Raw genomic sequence first — 19,390 nt, 5'->3', positions numbered from 1 at the left:
GTCGTCGCAATAAGTATCGACTTCCAACGTTCCATGATCGTTACCGCTTTGCGCTTTTCCCGCAGGTGGCGAGGAAACGGGAGTGTACAACGCGTTGTGGATGCTGGAGAAGAGTACTCGAAGCATAGGGGATTTCCAAGCTTCGCACGTTTGCACCGCTTGTGGAAAGAGGTACAAGTGGTTGGACAGCCTGAAGAGGCACATAAGAGTCGACTGCGGCAACAAGGAGAAGCAATTTTCGTGTCACGTGTGCCACAGGAAGTTCAGATACCGATACGAACTACGAAATCACATTGTCGTACGCCATGGCGTGTGAATCTCTTCTCCGTAGCGCTAACAAATTTTCGAAAAACTTTCTTAATCGTCTTCTGAACCGTGTAATTCTTAACGACACATTTCGTTCAGTTCCTTAACAACAGAATTAATACCGGTGGACAAGTTACGCGATTCACTCTGTGCGAACTCGATACGCCGTATAAACTTAAGCAAGACTCATAGTTCACGTAGAACTAAATGTTATTTCCGTGTAAAATAATTGATTTTATTTTTCAAAAATATATTCGATCGATGTGAAAAGCTGTTTGAACTTAATAATTATTTGTTGTTAAATAATTTGGAGTGAACCTGTCTTCCTTGAGCTTCCTTGTATTGTCTGATATTTTTAAGGCTTTCTTGATCGTAATCGACGGAACCAAAAAGTGACCATCGATCGATGAAGTGTAATCGTTTGCGTGCTCGAGTTTCGCCTTGCGATTAGTCACGAGACTTCGTTTTTCAGGAGAGCAATGGTACGTGATGGATCAAGCTGCGTCACGCGAAATCTTGTCGCATCTCCAGCCAGTGGAAGTCTATCGATGCGAGTGCGGAAAGGGTTACAAGTACAGTAGCAATTTAAGAAGACATCAGTCCATCGAATGCGGAAAAAACAAGAAACGACATCTCTGCAATGAGTGCGGGAAACGTTACAATCGACGCTACGAATTAGATCATCACTACCTACTTAATCACAGAAAACTATAAAATCGATTTCTTTCCGTTTCTTCTTCATTTGACATAAACTTTGAAACGAACTGTACGATTCGCTAACTTTTCTTTTTTATTTAGTCTTTGTTTCAATTTTTTTCGTTCAATAAAATCGTTTCGATATTTTATAACACATTATTATTACCTGAAATGTTTGACCTTTGACTGTGTAAAATCGAACAAGAAATAAAAGTTTATACTTTGACGGTACTTGATTTGTATACGGTAATTCCTCGTCTCAAGGTAGAACTAAAGGCATAGGGATTGGAGAAACTGAATCTCCAATGCAACTGAACTTCCGATGCAAACTCCAAAGTAGTTGGATTAATTCAAACTGTCGTCTGGTATAAAATAATGTTATTCAAAGCGTTCCAGAACCTCCACGACGATAGAAAAGATACTTAATTTTATAATTCGATAAGACAGAAATTATTTGGAAGAATGTTCCTCTATCAACTCTTGATCCGAGGCAACCGATGGTCTCGATTTTCGATCTTGAAACGAGGAATCACCGTATCGCATTTCTTTCCAGCCTCTGTTAAAATCTTTCCACTGTTTCCATTCACGCGCAGAGAGTTTCGTGAACAGTTCTTAAACGGTGCGTTTGTTTCTTTAAATTTCAGATTCGTTCTCCATGTTGCAGCTGTCTTATGGCATGTCGTCTGGATTTCAATCTTACTCGAGCGCTCCGCAACACCAGCAGGACGCGGAACCATCGCGCAGCAGCGACGGGATCCTGCTGAACATTTGTTTCGGTTGCGGGAGGAGATACAAGTGGAGGGACAGCTTGCTGAGGCATCAAAGGGTCGAGTGTGGTAACAAGGAAAAAAAATTCTGTTGCACGCTGTGCCCGAAAAAATTCTATCACCAGTACAAATTGAACGAGCACTACCAGGGACGACACAAATTGCCCAAGCTCCGTTGAAGACGAAACGTTTCGCTTTTGCAACATTTTTTATCGCGACGATCGTTAAAGAATTATCAACTAAGAGAAGTACCAGAAATGTTCCTTGAGATTAGACTAAAATACTCGCTACGGTTCTTCGACCGTTTCTTCTTAAGCAGCGATTGTAACGTTTGCAGACAATTTCCTGATGTATAATACGTTATCTGCTATATCCAGACTTCGAATTAAAGACTTTCTTTCGCGTCTGTGAACGATGATATCGGGAGCACGGTCGAACGAAACTTGTTGATGTAACGAAAACTGTAAATGCGAAGTTTATAATTGATTTGTACGTATATATAAGTACCGATACCTGAGACTCTACGACACTCGCTAACCGCGGATACAATAACTGTAAAGCGCGATCATCGTTGTATTTTCGAACAGTATCGATTCTATTTTCTCTAGTTTCTGTTATTAGGTAATTAATAAATCACGACTTGGCGTCATAACGTTTCATTCCTATCGAATTATTGTTATCGATACATTTGCCGAACACATTGTATCCAGATCGAAAACCTCGCTGTTCTTTTTATGGAATAAAATGGAATTAACGAAAACCCTGTGGTGCTTATACGAGCTATACTTCACACTTGACACATTCGCTACCATGGGTCACGTAGTTTATCGTAGCAGATCGTTTATGTTAGATTCTTATTTTTCAAATTTCGATGAATGAAGTATTGGTTACAATCCAGTTATCGATGTAACACGATCTATGGTGGATTCCAGCTAAATGGTGGTTGCGATCATGTTAACGTTACCGCGGTAATTTAATCATAACTCTTTCGCGTGGTGCAACTCACCCCTTCAATTCCAAAGAGAAACAGACCTCACGCATCTCACGTTCAATTAACATGCACCCTCCGAAGCGACGAGGAATCTAACACAAACCAAAGGGTCCAAATACTATCGCTCTCGATTAGCTTTCCCGTCCGACAAGTGAACGAATCGACTTCGGATACCCCCGCCAGGTTTCCGCTGTACATCATTCGATACGAGTAGCCTCCTTCCTTAACCAAGTCGTTTCTTTCACCTGTCAGACCGCGAATTACTCGAGTATTCGCTTACGATGCGAGCAGAGAACCTGAACACTTGGAGAACGAAAGTTGGCGGTTCTGTCATCCGTGTGATTGCTTTCATGGTAAACGGTTAAGTGTACCTTGATTTGTGCTTTGTGTAAGTCCACGTTCTTGTCATCAACCATCGTCACAGACACAGACTCATTGGAAGCGTGCAGGAGAGCCGCTCGAAACGGTACTGATCCTCTTATCTGTTTTCTAGACCGGAGCTACTCGCCAGGTGCAGCGATCAACTGGTACTATCAGTACCGAACACTGTACCTGAGAATGGTAGCGGAGAATCAGATGGCGGAGAACGCGACCGCCCAGAACAAGAGCCCAGTCGTGGAACAGGACTCGGAGAGCTGGCCGAACAAGCCGGTCGTCTCGGAGAAGACGTCCGAGAAGATATTGAACGAGGCTTCGGGGAATCACACGGCGTTTGGCGCTCGCGACTCGTCGGAGTACTCGTGCCCGCGGTGCGGAAACGCTTACGTAAGACTCCATTCGTTAAATAGGCATATCAAGTTCGAGTGCGGGGTCGAGCCGCGGTTCGAGTGCCCCGTGTGCCACAAGAAATCGAAACACAAGCACAACTTGATCTTGCACATGAGAACGCACCAAAAGTCTTGAGGGGATAGGCGATCTACATATATATGTATACATATATATAGTTAGCGATAATTTGTTTCCACGGCTGATGCAGTAATTCCTTCGCTTAATGATCGCACCTGCGTTAGGAATACTTGAAATGGTATCACATTTTGTAATAGACTATAAGATTGCAATTTAAAATATTTAAGAAATTTGAACCTCGATTAAGGGCACCTGATGGGCTCGATTTTGTACCATTAAACGAGGAATTACTGTGCGATCCGGATATCGATGTATTTGTGCACGGTGACATTTTTAAATTAGATACGTCGCACACGTGCTTGTATATAGTACAAAGACAACGATTGTCTCGATTCATCAGTCAGTACGCATAGTTAACCCTGGAATACCACGCTTCATTTTTAAGCAACTTATCGATATTTGTATATTCGCATCGTTTAGAATCATTAGCTTTCTCTAAACAATGTGTAGGCTTGTGCGAGGTGTAGCAGACGTTACAAGTCCGCTATGGCATTCTTTATGAAATGTACAGATAAACTACGAGAAGATAGACTGGAGTCTACAGGACTTTAGAGCGGCATTCCAGGGTTAAGAGCTCTCGAGCAACATTCAAACTAGTTGCTTCCACTGTGCAATAGAAGATAATTTATTTAAGTATTATCTATTGCTAAGAATGTTTACCATAGCGGGTTCTACGAAATTCCGATCGTATAATCCTTTTCCAATTTTTTGCGTGATGCCTTCCAAAGAAATTAACTTTAACAGTTAGAATAGGAACGCAGTCATCAGCGTGGGCTTTGATTTCGTCGCTAACATGATACTGTTGTTTTGTATCATACGATCCCACGAAATTGTCAATCGAACCTTGTAAGTACTTACAATTTTGAGTACGGCAAGCTCATCGTTAACTGTCTATTCCGCTACGTGCCCCACTGGGAACCCAGCAAAGTCTCGTAGAGTTTGCTCAAAAAATGTTTACAAGATTTTCGCACGATATTTATTTGTGAAGCTATTTAGCTTAAAACATATTCGTACGAATGAAATAGAGGGCTAAAAGTCCAACAAAAACATTTTGTTATTACCGTCGACTCGCTGTTTGTTTAAGTTTTTGTTTTCCATACATTCCGTACCAGTTTAGGCTCGAAGTGTAAGTTTATTTTTGCGCGAGAGTGCAACGTTAAATTTACGTTTAAATTTACGTTAGAGTTTAGCGGACGTATTTAAAGTACATTCAACGCATCGAAAAAAGATGCTAAACGCATGGTGCAGTACTTATAGTACTCGTTACGTAAGATACCCGACGACGATTAACACAAATCGTTTGCTTCCAAATACTTATTGTTAGTGCAATGTTGTTCTTACGTTCAAATTTCCTTTTTATTTTATGAACTGAAAACAGAGATCTCGAAAGTAATTTATTGTTTTGTTACCGTACAAAGACTGACTCGCTGCCATTGTTATTACGTGTTCAGTAAGATCGCGAGAAAGAATAATCGTAATACGATTACGTTTTTATATTTTACGCCTCAGAGTATGTTAATGGACGTTCTACGTCGAAAGTTAGACCGATGAATCCTCGTTTTGTGTACAATTCTTACGTTGAACGGATCAAAGAAGTATAGTGCCAGTGCAAGAAGTCTGAGAGGAAACCGTTACGAAAAGAAGCGCATACGTGCGCGTGCGTGAATTTATATTAAGTATAAACAGATATATGCGATTGTAAGACATTGGAAATAAATATTTTCTAATTTACGAAACCTCGCAATACCTAAAACAACTCTTGATCGATTTACAATAGGAAAGCCATCTTCTTGTACCGTAGATCCGAGTATCATCGACACGTACAGCGCAGCATGTCTTTGGTAATTCGTATAACATGCTTCTTGTACAATTTTCTTTACGTAGAAAATGTTTTACCCATCGCTATTGACAATTGCACGTAGGAACGTGAACGATCGACCTAGAGGACTATTCGAAGCGAACAACCGCCGAACGCAACCGTTAAAATTTGATTTGTCGTGTAGAAAAGTACACTTTTTTTTTGTTTTCTCAACAGCATGGCCCGATGCAAGTTCCTCGAGGTTGTGGTCCTATGTTTTCGTTGTTAATTATTACGTTGCAGTAAACGAAACCATGCTTCTTCCTTCTCCGCCTTCCTTTTTCGTTCTCGTCGTTGGAGAAACGAACGCTTTACTGATCGTTTGGAACAATGTTACAGTCTGGAAAGCGCTGAAGGATTTGGAAGACGGGCCGCCATTTTTGTGCCCGAAATGCGGCCGCACTTACACACACAAGTGCAACCTGACGAGGCACTTGCGCCTCGAGTGCGGCGTCGGGCCGAGATTTCAATGCGCGTGGTGCAAGAAGCGGTTCAAGCATCGACATCACCTGCGGGACCATCAGAGGATTCATCTTTACAACAACTGCAACTTCAAGTCGCGAAACTGAAACATTTCTCTCCTGTACAAACATTTGGTTGTAGAATATCCAGTCTTTTCTTCAGCGACTCGCGTGTTTACTATTTACTCATTTGTTAACTTATTTACCTGTTTATTTATTCGAAGCCGGCGAGACGTTCGTAACAGCGATCTCAGTTGTTCGTCGAAGGAAAATGTGTTGAATTAATGCGTATAAAAAGGTATTGTTATATTTCTGCTGTTTTGGATATTTTAAGTATTTAATCTTTCTTTGACAGAAGGAATAGTCGCTCGAATATTATTTGTTTTGTTGCGTATGCGGATATGACGCATAATCGTGGGTATAAATTCGTTGTTGTTCTATAAATCCTATCGTTCCATCGATGTTCGTGGTAATTTAATTCTTACGTAAGTAAGGTAAGTCGAGAGATAAAACTACAAAGTACGTAGTACATATATAGGGCATTTAGACAGAAGGGAGAAACGTATAGACAGCGACGAATATCCATCTGTGCTATTTTCGAGGCGTGTAGTTTTACTTTTGTGCTCAATACAAGTCATTATTATAACTGTAAGGACAAAGGATGTATTCTTGTTGTTCGTGAAATCACCGAAGATGAGTCCTTTGTTCTTACGATATTGTTTTATCTTTTACCCATTTTATATGTAAGGAATTCAAGTATTCGAATATAAAAGAAACGAATTATTCGATCTAGGGTAAAATTGCCGAGTCGGATATTCAGCGGTGTCCGAGATGTAAGATTCGGAGCTAGAATATTTTCAATGTTTGTGATCAGTGTGATTGTCGCGTCTGCGCAAAAGACAAGGTATTAATAAAGTATCTATTAGCGTGTAAGTCGTAATCGTACACCGTGCGTAGACGGTATAGATATATTTGCGAATCTGTAGAGACTGGAATGACACGAGTGTACAGAAACAGCCTGTTGGCCGTAAACGAATCCGTCTCAATTTTTTGTAATCCGGTGCTCTAACTACATAATAAGAGGAGCCATCGAGCCAAGCGAATCGAAGAGATGTTTCGGAAGACAGAAGTGCAAATACCTCTTAATTGTGCCAAAGATACGATCTAGTTTTTACGTTCGAGAGATCAACACAACAAACGCCTTCGCGAAGCATCTCGTTAACGATTACGAGAAATTCAAACCTTCCTAAGCGAATAATAGTGCAATACGAGCTAGCGTAAACGTACGTTTTAAATACGCTTCGAAGTTTTCCTAGTTTACAGAACCGATGCTCCTACGACGATAAATTGTAAACAGAGATGGTAGAACATTATTCGAGCAACAGACGCCGAGTAAACAATTTGTACAACGCAATGGTAATTGATTCAGCTTGAAGCACGATTTGATTTTATAGTATACTCATCTCTAGTATCCAAAGTAACATTAGAAAATTCAATCGCAACACGCGAAAAAACAACGAAACACGAGAGGAGATTATATTTCGTACGACACTTACTCACTTATCTAACACGGTGCTTCCCAATAGACGTGGGAAAATTCGGAATAAATTTCTGAAGTGACTCCAATTGGAAAGGAACTTAATGTAACAAAATGGGCTGAGAAGCACTGTTCTAACAGACGCGGATGAACTATTTTACCGTAGTTTGCGCGTTCCTTAGAAAGCAGAGGACTTCAGTTGAAATAGCAAGCGAAATAAAGAGCTTCCGAATGTCCGCTCACGGTAATGCAATTACAAGTACAAGTTTATACGAATCGCCTATACGTACGTTCGAGATTTATAAATCGAATGTCACGAATGCGTTAATTGAGATTAGAAGTACTTAAGCACGATGCTAAAAAGCTGCGCGTTGTTTAAGTAGCCGAACGATTACGTTAACGTTAAGCCAAGCTTTACAGTTCCTTTGATGTCCGTAGCACGAACGAAACTATGTACAGTTAGAGAAAAGTTGTCACGAGATAAAGCGCAAAGTTATCTTTTATAGACAGAGCAGAAACGGCAAGCTTTCCGACTATGTTACGAGCCAGCTATTTATTTCAACTGCTCGACGAGTAGCGTGTTGCGTTTACTTAACAAAAGACATCGTGTACCTTTGCAAAACAGAATAAATTTACTTTTTACGAAAACTTGCAGTTGCTTACTTCCTGGAAACGTTCAAGTCGCTAGTTTTAGAAGACCAACTGACACGCATTCTCAGTTATCAAGAATATCAAACAAATCGCTATTTATTTTCTAAACTCTCGCGGTAACTTATCGACTTTATTATTATTACTTTAAATTTATTCGACCATCGGTATAGTACTGGCCGTCGATGCGAGCATTCCGTAACGTTCGTCGGTAAAATAGCAACGGAAGATAATAACGCTAGGCGCCAACATTCAATTCCATGCGCACTCGAAACAGAGCACGCGATTATTTTTCAATTTCAAGGCCGTGCGTCAAAGAAGATAACGTAAAAGGTCAGTATCGCGAATAGGCTCGTAAATCGTTACCGCGAATACAGTAATATTTCTTTACGGTTTACGTCATAAGACTTCCATTTAAGCGATACGCATCACTATCATCCGTTGAACGTCGTTACCGATATCTTAACGATGGCATCACATGACGAAAACCCAATCATAGGCAAATGTTGCCATTCGAAATAGTTGCTCGCATTACTCGTTTAACCTCTCGCAAATACAAGGCGTCGACGAAACGCACAGCTCTGGAAACGTTTCGACGGTTAGCAATTTACCGGACGACCTTGGGCCTATCGCACTGGGCAGTCAAAGAGTCGAGGACAGGTCGCGATGGATCAAGAAGGAGTTCCTCACCGACGGCGATATCCTTTTGTGGGAACGCAGCGCCACTTGGAACGCTGACGTACCAGAAGGGTGTTACGCGGGTACGTGAGATCCAGCAGGAACCCTCGCCAGAAAATCAATCCCGAGACGTCATGCCGTCGTGTGTATCAACATTGGAAAATCAATGGTAACCCGTGACGTAGGAGTCCCGCCTCAGGACGGACCAATAAGCTGGTCCTCTCGTCCCCACCGAGTCGAGCTTTTACACCTAACCACACGGCCGCCGGCGTGCTCATTCCGTAGCAGACAGCTGCCCAGACCGGACGCGCGTGTATTCGAACCTCGTTGAAAAGGCAACGCACGCCGAGAGCTACCCGTGAAATCAACACGACGTGTATGCAGTTTTCCAGTCGACACAGCACCGGGACCAACAACACTCTGCCGATCCGCTAGTACCAGCTGAACCGAGCCTGAACGCTGACGCTCCGGAACGATCGATCCGATTCCGAGTCGAATCAGCAGAAGATCCTGCGCGAATTTCTGCCCTGAAACGAGGAATTCCCTTTTCCACTTTTGCCGCCAAAGACGGTCCCGGGTCCAGTGAAGCAGCGCCGAGTGGTCGCCGATCGCCCGCTGGGATAAGCCTGTCGAGGGTGCAGAGCTCGTTCAATTCGAAGTTTCCGGAGAAACGGTGGGAGAGAGACGGCGACTGGTGGCACAGACCGTGAGAAACGGGACGTTCCTTCCAGAGGAATAAAGAGGAAGAGAGTGCGCGCTAACGAGTGCCGGCTACCGAGATGGCGTTTATGATGCCCGTGGTGAAAAACGAGTGGGACATTTACAAGACAAATCGCAACCGACGATCCTCGGAGTGCTCCAATCCTCAGACCTGTCGCAGCAGGAAGGTGAGTGATCTCGATCAATGGAAAAAAAAGAAAACACGAGTTCGCGCGCTATTTGACAGCACCGAGACTTAGGTGGATAGCGCCAGGTATTTTAAAAGGAAATTTTTGCTTTGTAAAATAAATAATACTTTCGTTGCACGGAGAATAGCGTTTCATGTAGAAGTTCTTAGTTGAAGTCATCGCTGAAGCTTATCTAGCGGATACTGTTCTGGTCGTGACGCTATTAATCATTCCTTGAACGATCTCCAATTACTCGGTAGCTCATTAGCGTATAATTAGTTTAATCGATTGCCTTCAGCGATTGATAGTGTCACGTTTACTGCTAGACTCGTTAAATATGCTTTACCGAGTTCGATTATCAATCCAGGTTGGAATGTAATTTCATCAAATTTAGTACTATTTTTTGTGTAAATTTTGAGCCAATGCCAAACAGCCTGGTGAACGCAGTTTGGAAACAGAACCGTTTCGCGTTAACGACTCTTTCGCTCGGTTAAGCTCGCGTCAAAGTCACGTTTCGATTCGGTTAGTCTCGTGAGCTGAGCGCGTGTAGTTGCACAGTTTTTAAAGAGAAACGATGCTCGTCGCTGGAAACTACGTTCTACTGGTCGACTTATCGCTCCAACGATAAAAGAGTAGGTAATTCGGTAGGCCGAGTTTCCAGTTCGTTGAGAAAATTTGGCGCGTGATCGTCCTCTTCTGAGAACGTTCTGGCGTTCCTGATGGTTTATGGTTGTTTATTTATTCGAAACATACGTCAGGCTGGGTTTCGGAGCAGATTCTAGTAGTTAAATGGTTTCGACGCGGTAGAAATGTTCGACGCGCGTCAAAACCCTGAACCGGGAACGATGAACAGCGATTGGTATTCAGGACCACGCGCCTCGTCGAGCGAATTTAAGCATCGAATATTTCGAGCGAGCCGTATGCGATCAAGAATGTCGTTTAGCCATAATTTCACGCTTACTCGGCTCGATGATTACACGCGACGAAAGCGACTCTCGACGACAGATGACAAAAGAGCACAGCGTTTATTTTGCCCGCGTTGTCTTCGGTGAGGTAATCCTTGTTGACAGTCTTATTTCGCTGACGAAGACAACAGAGTGACGAGCACGTTGCTGTCCTTTCGGCGTTAACGCAAAATGGTTTTGAATTGGGTGGACTCTATATTTCTCGGTTCCCTGACTGTCCTTGTTAGGCTAGTTTGTAATCAGTGGAGCGTATATCATCGAGCTGATATCTATAGCTCTTCCCGGCGTGACGCGCAGTTGCACAACTTCGATTCTCAATTTCGTAATGCGTCATGCAGTAATATCTCTCTTCTCACGTGAATTCTCGCTCGGGGCACCCTTATCGGATGTCTTGTTCGTTCCATAATCTCGTATGTCATCGATAACGGAGACACCAGTTTACGAAGTCGGACGCGAAGAACGAGAAATCGTATCGGCAATCTGGCGTGTAGACCATCTTATCGATGTGCATTGTTAAATGTAAATCTCTGTAACCATTACGGCGAATAAAAAAGGCTTCGACGAGCGTAGCGAATGATAACAGCGAGCGCGAAGATAAGCCTTATCGGATCTTTCATCGGATTATTACAGGTTCTAACGGGTATGCAAAGTGGGAGCAGCAAGAAGAAATCGCGAGCGCTTCTCGACCGTTTCCTTTCATTTTTCGACGGACATGAAAATGATACTGTCGATCGATAGTCGCGTAATTATAAATGCTGATGGAATCTGCTCGAATCGAAATATAGTCGAAGGTGATGGAGCGCTCGCTGATGGTGTTCTCTTCTCGCACACCAGAAGAGAAAGATAGAGAGATCGTAGATTGCGTGAAGCTGCAAATCGCGTTAATCGATAACTACCGGCTCGAGAGAGATAGTTATCGCTGCAATGCTGGGCGCGAAAATTGCAGGTCTGGCTCTGTTCTGGCATTGTACTTTCAATTACGCGTGCTAGGTGTCTCGTACAGCGATGCTCGTTCACAGTTCCGTCCAATTTCGAAGCATAGCGCCATCGATTGTGTCGCGAGAGGCTATTTCGACTCCACTTGCGAGGGATCATCCCCCACCCCTATTCGCTGTATTTAACTGCTGCTTCTTATCGACTTTAGAGCGACGTCTAATTAGCAAGCCGATAGGGAGTATCAAATACGGAGGCATCCCGAGTCGAGGGACAGCACAGCTTAAATTTCATTCACCTGTTTTTCAGGTTGTCAGAGACCGGTTCCAAGTCCCGTGACTATCTAATATACGTTATCGTGCAGGTCGACAACTTGGAAAGATCCTCGGGGGTGGGAAAACTGGTTCAGTCTCTGTGAACTCGGTTTCCTCTACATTTCCTCGAATGCTTCTTTTCGAATGGACATTTTCTATCACTCTGTACTTTTTTCTGCGTTCGATGACAAAACAGGGTTCTTGAGAAGCGAACGAGATCGTTGCTTCCAGGAAACGCGACTGACCGTTGTCGCAAATAGGTGCTAAGACATTTCATTTCATCATGAGATCGTTGCTTCCAGGAAATGCGACTGACCGTTGTCGCAAATAGGTGCTAAGACATTTCATTTCATCCGATGCAAGGCCACGTGTCTCGATTCGACTGCATCCGATGGCAGGGAGAGAGGAGCAGTTATGCAATCGAGTATAATCTGTGGCGAGAAATTCACCGTGGCCGCGGTCATGGCGCACGTGCACACGCGTGGCTTTGATTATTTGATGCGAAGGGACACGTCGTTTGGCAACCGCTGTTCGATTCTAGAATTACCTAGAGAATCAGGTCTTGCGCCGCGACGCTCCGCTAGATTCGCTCGAGGAATGTTGCTTACCGATTCGATCCGATCGCTGGTCTAACCATCCGATATGTTTCACGTTTCATTTCTGGTAAAAGTCCACCTGCGTAAAAGGGTCAAGCTTCGATGATCTCAAATTGTAAACATACCAAGAATACCCAGATTACGTAAACATCGTGACGTGTCGTTTATGTAACTATATTTACATAACGTATTCTCTTTACGATTACTCGTGGAATATGTCAATAAAGTTTGATCGTTTCATCTACTTCTCTGAGAGTTGCTGTACTATGCAGCATTTGGTCGCGAGACGTGAAAAAAATTCGAAAGTCGTAATCGATGCGCGAGCAGACGTTTAATCTTCGCAGCCGAGTCGAACATGAAGTATAGGTTCCCAGTGAAAGTAGTCGAGTCCTTGCGCGTTTTGAAAGGAGGCGTCTGTATCGAGAAACAAGACGAAAACGAAGGTTTCGAAAGACCCGACGCGCAAACTTTGGATTTCTATCGCGTTTGACACTGGTGAGTCAGACCGTTACTTCTCAAGTATTCCGCGCGATTCCGATGACGAAGACTCGCCGTCGGTCACGGACTACGTCGAATCGATTAACAGAAATTTCTTCTATTTATATGTGTTGGATATTTACGCAGGTATTAAGCCTTAAGAAAAAAACGCTCAGGTATGACCCAGTCATAAAACTTGGCCCAAAACTCGGCTGTTTCGGTCGCTATCGACCCGAGGGTCTCAAACCACACAAAATCAAACTTTCAAATTATAATCTAACGGTTTGTTCGCAAAACTCCAACGATATGTTCGTTAGCAATAGCCAGAAAATTAACGTGGAAATGTTGTCTGTTGACAGGTGTCGGAATGCTCAAAGTCGGAGGGTCCGTCGTTGTCGACGTCGCCAGGTTCAGACTTCCTGACGTCGCCGGCGCACCGTTCGGTGCCCCTCACCTCCAGGCACTTCTCGAGGACATCCTCGAGGGCGTCTCAGAGCTCGTTGCAGAGCCCGAGCAAAAGCACCGGGTCGTCGCCGCCAAAGACGGGCAGCTCGAACTCCTTGAACAAGTTCCACAATCGGTTGGTGGACAAGTTGAAGAGGTCGTTGAGGAAGGCTGAGGAGTGCGGGGAGGACCAGAGGAACTTGTCGTGAAACAGCCAAGGGGTTTTGGGCCGGCCACCGATCCCCGGCTCGAAACCGATCGAGATCCGACGCACCTCCGCACCCGTTACCGCGTCCGAGACGAGCACCGACGCGGTGGCACGATCGTGCCCGGATCCGCCGCCTTCGGCATGGTAGACGACAGCTGACGAACAGGAGGAAGATGGGGGAGTCCAGTGTCCCCGTCACAGGCGACGATGATCGACCCTGTGACGAGTCAAGACTCGATTTCGACGATCGTCGCTATCGCGAAACACCAGCGAAAACAAGAGTCAGGGGGCCAGAAATGACGTCAGGGTGGACGATCGCGATGATCGACTACCGGGGATGAGAGTCCATGGACGTCTCGGAAGATCGAGAACCGTTTCGAGTTCTCCGGTCTCCTCGACGCGAGGGGAGGCCTGGGGAGAGTTCGTGTCGGCGATTCCAGCAGCCGAACAACCTGACCAGTAGGTTGCACTCGTCCTTGCTCTCTTCTACGTTCCTCCTCCGCCGATCGCAGAAACGCATCGTTAAATAACCAAACACCCGGTCCTCTCTTTCGTTCGATGATTCATAGTCACGGGAGACGATGAAAGATCAAACCGAGCAACGCCCGAAGATGATCCGGAAGAAATCGTTTCGCTCGTTTAGTTTCCGATGAAAGATCAAACCGAGAAAATTACAGCCGATTCGATGCACGCCGCGATCTTCCCTTCCCAATCCGTTGATTTTGGTCGGATTAATCGCGATCGGCGCTTGGATAACTGTGAGAATCTGTTTAGGATGACGCCAAGAGGAAAGAGATAAATTGTGAGAGAGAGATTGAGAGAGCCGCTGCGAGCAATCTCTGGGAAGGAGCGATCGGATGAACGAACGGGAACGAGAACGGGTCTCTCTAGCCGAGACCGTGGAGCTCCTTCGCGATCGAAGATCACTAGGGCGAGCACCGCCGGGAACGAGCTGGAACCAGGAAGAACCCAGCGAAAGAGGTACATAATTACCACTGGAATATTCGCCGTGGATGTCCGGGGTGCACGTTCAGAGGTGTATATACGTACATCGCGTTGATTTGGCACGCGTAAGTCGCAACGGTTCGCGAAATCGAAACAGGACCTCCGCGCCCGTACCTAAAGTTCCTTCGTTGTACATTATCGCGCGTATAGAATCCTAACACTCTGACGACCACGAGTTTCCAACTCGTTAAAGCTTTCAGACTTCCCAAATTTTTCTATCCAATATTTCTCGAAGATTCGCAAACGTTTTTCCCTTCGGAAAAGCTACTATTCTTTGCTTGCTTCTTGTCGAATTGTTACCTAAACAGTAATTACAAAACTAATAAACGATTTCGATAGTTGAACCCATCGAAGTAACGAAGGCCGTCAGAGCGTTAACGAAGACTTTCGTACGAGTGTTGCTACGCGACTTTTGCTTTTCGCTCTCCAGAAACTAACGATTAGTCGCGTGAACCGATCGTGCCGGGAATATCGTGCGAATCCTAACCGTTACGTTTTCGTGCGACATGTATCGCTGCCCGGTTATAGTAACCCCTCCCTCTCGTTCCAAGTTCTCACGTAAACGTTTCCCCGATCGTTATTCGAAAAATGTCTCGTCTTTTCTAATCGTGTTTCACGCAACTGGTAACCATGATGAATATGTTTTTGGAACATTAGGACACGCAGAAACGGGGGCGTGACTCGCGTCGAAGCGAACGGGGTTCCGGTAAGAGCTTCTCGCATGCGGACGCAACCGGAAACGCTCGTTTTCATCGTTAAGATTACTTGCTGCCTCCTGAAAGGAATGCGCGAGCATGCGTGCGCGCAGAAACTGCGAAGGGATGCACAGAGTCGCGAATGCGTATATTTACAATCGCATACCAGAGTTGGGCAGTAATTCATCATCGTATTGTGATTCACTCTTTGTAATCGATTAATCGAAGTAATCGTGATGATAATAATAATGATAACGATCATTCATCGATCGCTCGTCGCTAAGATTAAGTAGATTAATCGGAGATTAATATCGTTCAACGAAGGATTACTTTAGCTTTTCTTATTATTAACTTATCGATTCGATCGCAATAAAAAATAAGAACTCTCGTCATCAATGATTAACCTCTTAACTGCGTAAAAAAAAAAAAAGAAAAAAATTAAACGCAGCGCGAACGGGCTTCCCGTTTTATGTCGCTTAAGTGTATCGTTGCGTAACCTGCGTTACGAGTTCGTAATGTTTCTTTTCTTTCGGTTTTGTATACGGATGAACAAATGTACGCATCGAATTTACATTCTTTGCGTTGACGTTGGCGTTCAAAAATGCATAATGGACGTGGCAGCTAAGGGATTAACGAGTCAATCGCGTCCGATGATTGCATTCCTTTTGATTATTTGTGTTGCTCGTTAATTATAACTATCGATTAGACGGTAAATATAGTCGTCGGTCACTAATCGGATTACATTTTGCCCAACACTGTCGCGTACACACATATACACGGTATATGGAGCTAGTGAGAGAATGGAAGCCTAAGAAAAAAAAAAACATAATTTTAACCATGTAACGTTCAAGCGTGATTAATTGTACTTACAAACGTGAATATTTATTCAAAACTTTTCTTATTTTGTTCTCGCGTCTGTTGTACAGGATGTCGCGAAATGCGTGGCACGATTCGAACTTTACGCCAAACAAGATATTTTGACCGCGTCGATACGATAACGCGGATATCTTGCGAAATTTCCGAACGTCGTCCAAGTGCTGGCGAGAAACGCTTGGTAACAATTTATGCCGCGAAAGAGATATTTTCTTGATACGATCTTCGCAATGTATCGAGCCGCATCATAGCGCTTTCCCTCTGTCCCGCGCCCGAGGTATTCGATTATTATTACTGTTTCTATTAGCCATTACGAAGCATTTGTTAACTTCTTGTATAGTATAATGTATTTTACTTCCGTCGAAACGAGCGGTCAAGTCTGTTATTCGTTGTATCGCCGAGCAATCTCTTTAAAAGATGATGCATGGGGGACGAAGGTGGAAGTGTTGTCGAAATTCGGACGCAGAACGACATCTTCCAAAGGCATCGAATGAAATCACAGAGATACCTTACGTACAATTACGGGAAAACGTACAGAAAAATCGTGTTTCGTTTTCCTCTAGAATCTGTTCGCGGCACGACGAAGAAATTCGAAACCAAAGAGAGTCTCTGGTTCCGTGAAAATGTTTCTTTATCGATCGTAAACGTTTCAATATTTTTGTTTTTTTTATACGGAGAACTCGGGTGATCTCGTCGATCGTGATGACACCCCGAATATCTATCGACTGTTTCCTTTCTTTTTTTTAATTCGACAGTATTAAGTCATTTGCGTAAGATAGAACGTATACGTCCTAGACGAGAAGCTAACACTGTGCGACATCTTCTGCGTCCGCTTTGACTGTTTTTCTTTTTTCATTTTTCGAAGCGAGAGAAATTTGTTCGCGCGCCTTCGCTTGTCGTTTAACGAAATTACGAAGTGGGAGCAACTAAACGATACCGCGTGTAACTCTGTGATACCGTAAGCTATAAGGTAGAATTATTTTGCAACGATCAAAGAAAACAAAACGAAAACTGTAAAAAAAAGAAAAAAATAGAAGCGAAGGAGTATAGTTGGCGGAGATGTTATATTGTTACGACGAAAATTCGTACGAACGCTTTGGTTCGGGATCAATTCCTTACGAAGAACGGATTCGAAAAGACCTTTACCATTTTGCAATCTCAGGTTTCGTTATCGAGGTATAAGCAATTAGATCGGCTGATTGGAATTCAAACTTTGAACTTTAATCATTCGCATCTCGATGACAAAGCTTCGGATTGTAAAATGATATAGGACATTGTCATTTCTTTTCTTTTTGCGAGCGTCGAAGCCGATTCAACGTGTTTTCCTCGAAGCAATAAAGGTTTAACGCGAGACGAGAAAAATTCAACGATAATAGATTTTGAACTTTAAGCAAGACGGTCGTGTCCTGCGTATTTTTTGAGAGACGGAGCGGTTGAAGCGGTGAAAGAAAGAGGATCGGATAAGAACGAGAAGGAGAACAGAGCTTACGAAAATAATGCTAAAATGTCGCGCGATGAATTTAATAACGCAAACGTTGCCGTTACATGTAAGACTGCTTTAGAAACAGAAGAAACAAATAGAATTATTGGTCGGATGTTACATTGTGGTGCTGGATTGAAGTTTGGGAACGCGCGGACGATCCTGAATTTTGTCCGGATCCTTCGCGGTGATTCTCAAAATTCCGTCGGATGATTTGTACTGATGAAAACAAAAAAAATGGTGTTACTAGAGTTTAGGGATTGACGAGATAATACGATCTATTTATTACGGCGGCCTCGGACCGCGGAGTAAACGTGGATTGGGACTCTTGATTTCTTTGCCTTATCTACTTAAAATGTTCGCGGAACTGGTAAACTTTTACTTTTTAATCGTATCGTGACAAGCTTATAAACAGTCGATATTGTAGTTGGACTTTTACGGCTCGATCCACTTTCATTCTACGGTCGCAACGTTCGCGCGATTACAAAGCTATACAAATATATATTATATGTATACACACTTAAACACACATTATATATGTATATTTATTATTCGACGACTTGACTATTTTTTCTATTACTGTTTCAAGTACTTTATTATTATTCGTTATACCTCACTCGGGACATTTTGAGCTGATTTTTAGCGCGTGGTTGAGAAGACAAGGCGTGACACCTAACCAAGTCCTCGAGCTAAGTGTTCGTAAATATGTAGTCGATTGGTGGCACCTGTGTGCCAAGTTTCACACTGGAGAGGTGTGTTACGATCGGAGATGGGCAAGAATTTTAGAAATAAAAATTTTTAATAACGACTAAAAGATGAACAACTGTATTCTATCGAGTAAACGTCACAAATAAATCGCTACACGTTGGTTTCCTTCAAAGTTTTGCCCATCTTTGAAACTCGAGTCACGTACCGTGTTGTATTCGTTCATTGTTTAGAAGATTTTATACTGTATAATAAAGTCGCTTAATCGCGTCACGTTGCCAAACTGATATCAAGATAATAACTTTTCTCTCTATTTCGCCAACGTATCGCTGCTAGCTCGAGGCCTTTCTCCTCACCCACGACGATTGAATGTCACTGCCAAAATCCCCCAGAATTAAGTGAAAATGTAGCGTGCGTGGTCGAAAGACTCGAAAACCGGCTGTTGTCGCCTTTTCCCCAACAGTCTGTTCTTATTCTGCCGCCACGGGCCTCTAGCATCCCCCGATTAGATTTCGATATCCTATATTGTGTATTTATTTTTTTTTTTTTTTTTTTGTACGAATAGCGGCTTTCGTTGTCGAGAAAGAAAAAGACCCGCGTCGCTCGCTTTTCTTCGATCGATGCTTTTGGAGAAATTGAAACGAAGAAAGTAAGGATCGATAGAAGGCGTAGAAAAATTACGATGCGTACGACGTATCCAAGCATACCCGCAGTTTCATCGAAAGGCGAAAAATTGTAACGAAAAAGCGAGACGGCGGGTGCACATTCCATAAATTTAATTATTCGTACTTGTCTAAAATAATAAATCTGTTTGATAAGACATTCACATAAGATAATTACACGCGACGATGATAATAAATGAATAATATATCTAAAGTTTGAAAGCTTACAATAGACTCGGTTTACCATTATTATGTATCGTGATTTTTATGTCATGTTCAATAAATGAGTTTTAAAATA

General features: G+C 43.3%; 2 protein-coding genes across 4 annotated transcripts; both read left to right on the top strand.

The window, feature by feature from the left end:
- The first annotated feature begins 100 nt into the window (after positions 1 to 100).
- LOC128873495 (zinc finger protein 425-like) lies at positions 101 to 8,164 on the top strand. The gene is made up of 4 exons (XM_054117101.1): positions 101 to 298; positions 1,667 to 1,893; positions 3,254 to 3,525; positions 5,864 to 8,164. The coding sequence occupies exons 1-4, from the start codon at positions 101 to 103 to the stop codon at positions 6,091 to 6,093; spliced, it is 927 nt and encodes a 308-aa protein (XP_053973076.1). The 3' UTR covers positions 6,094 to 8,164.
- Positions 8,165 to 9,105: 941 nt separating this feature from the next.
- LOC128874001 (uncharacterized) lies at positions 9,106 to 19,390 on the top strand. Of its 3 annotated transcripts, none has more exons than XR_008456544.1 (3): positions 9,106 to 9,735; positions 13,380 to 14,131; positions 14,447 to 19,390. XR_008456544.1 is itself a non-coding variant. In XM_054118194.1 (2 exons), exons 1-2 carry the CDS (start codon positions 9,628 to 9,630, stop codon positions 13,671 to 13,673), a joined length of 402 nt encoding a protein of 133 aa, XP_053974169.1. In that variant the 5' UTR covers positions 9,106 to 9,627; the 3' UTR covers positions 13,674 to 19,390. The 3 variants fall into 3 exon arrangements, 1 of the variants encoding a protein (XP_053974169.1); XR_008456543.1 differs by having other exon boundaries at positions 13,380 to 14,653; positions 15,335 to 19,390; XM_054118194.1 differs by having other exon boundaries at positions 13,380 to 19,390.

The sequence above is a fragment of the Hylaeus volcanicus genome, chromosome 3, assembly GCF_026283585.1.
Source record: "Hylaeus volcanicus isolate JK05 chromosome 3, UHH_iyHylVolc1.0_haploid, whole genome shotgun sequence".
In the NCBI taxonomy this organism is placed as follows: Eukaryota; Metazoa; Arthropoda; class Insecta; order Hymenoptera; family Colletidae; genus Hylaeus; species Hylaeus volcanicus.
Note: the sequence above shows the minus strand (reverse complement) of the source record. Positions and strands in the feature narration are given on the sequence as shown.

Excerpts from the sequence above, each read along its gene's own strand:
- LOC128874001 (XM_054118194.1), top strand. The coding sequence starts at position 9,628 with ATGGCGTTTATGATGCCCGTGGTGAAAAACGAGTGGGACATTTACAAG. Across the intron at positions 9,736-13,379 it reads AGACCTGTCGCAGCAGGAAG|GTGTCGGAATGCTCAAAGTC; the intron begins GTGAGTGATCTC and ends GTCTGTTGACAG.
- LOC128873495 (XM_054117101.1), top strand. The coding sequence starts at position 101 with ATGCTGGAGAAGAGTACTCGAAGCATAGGGGATTTCCAAGCTTCGCAC. Across the intron at positions 299-1,666 it reads AACTACGAAATCACATTGTC|CTGTCTTATGGCATGTCGTC; the intron begins GTACGCCATGGC and ends TCCATGTTGCAG. Across the intron at positions 1,894-3,253 it reads CCGAAAAAATTCTATCACCA|ACCGGAGCTACTCGCCAGGT; the intron begins GTACAAATTGAA and ends TCTGTTTTCTAG.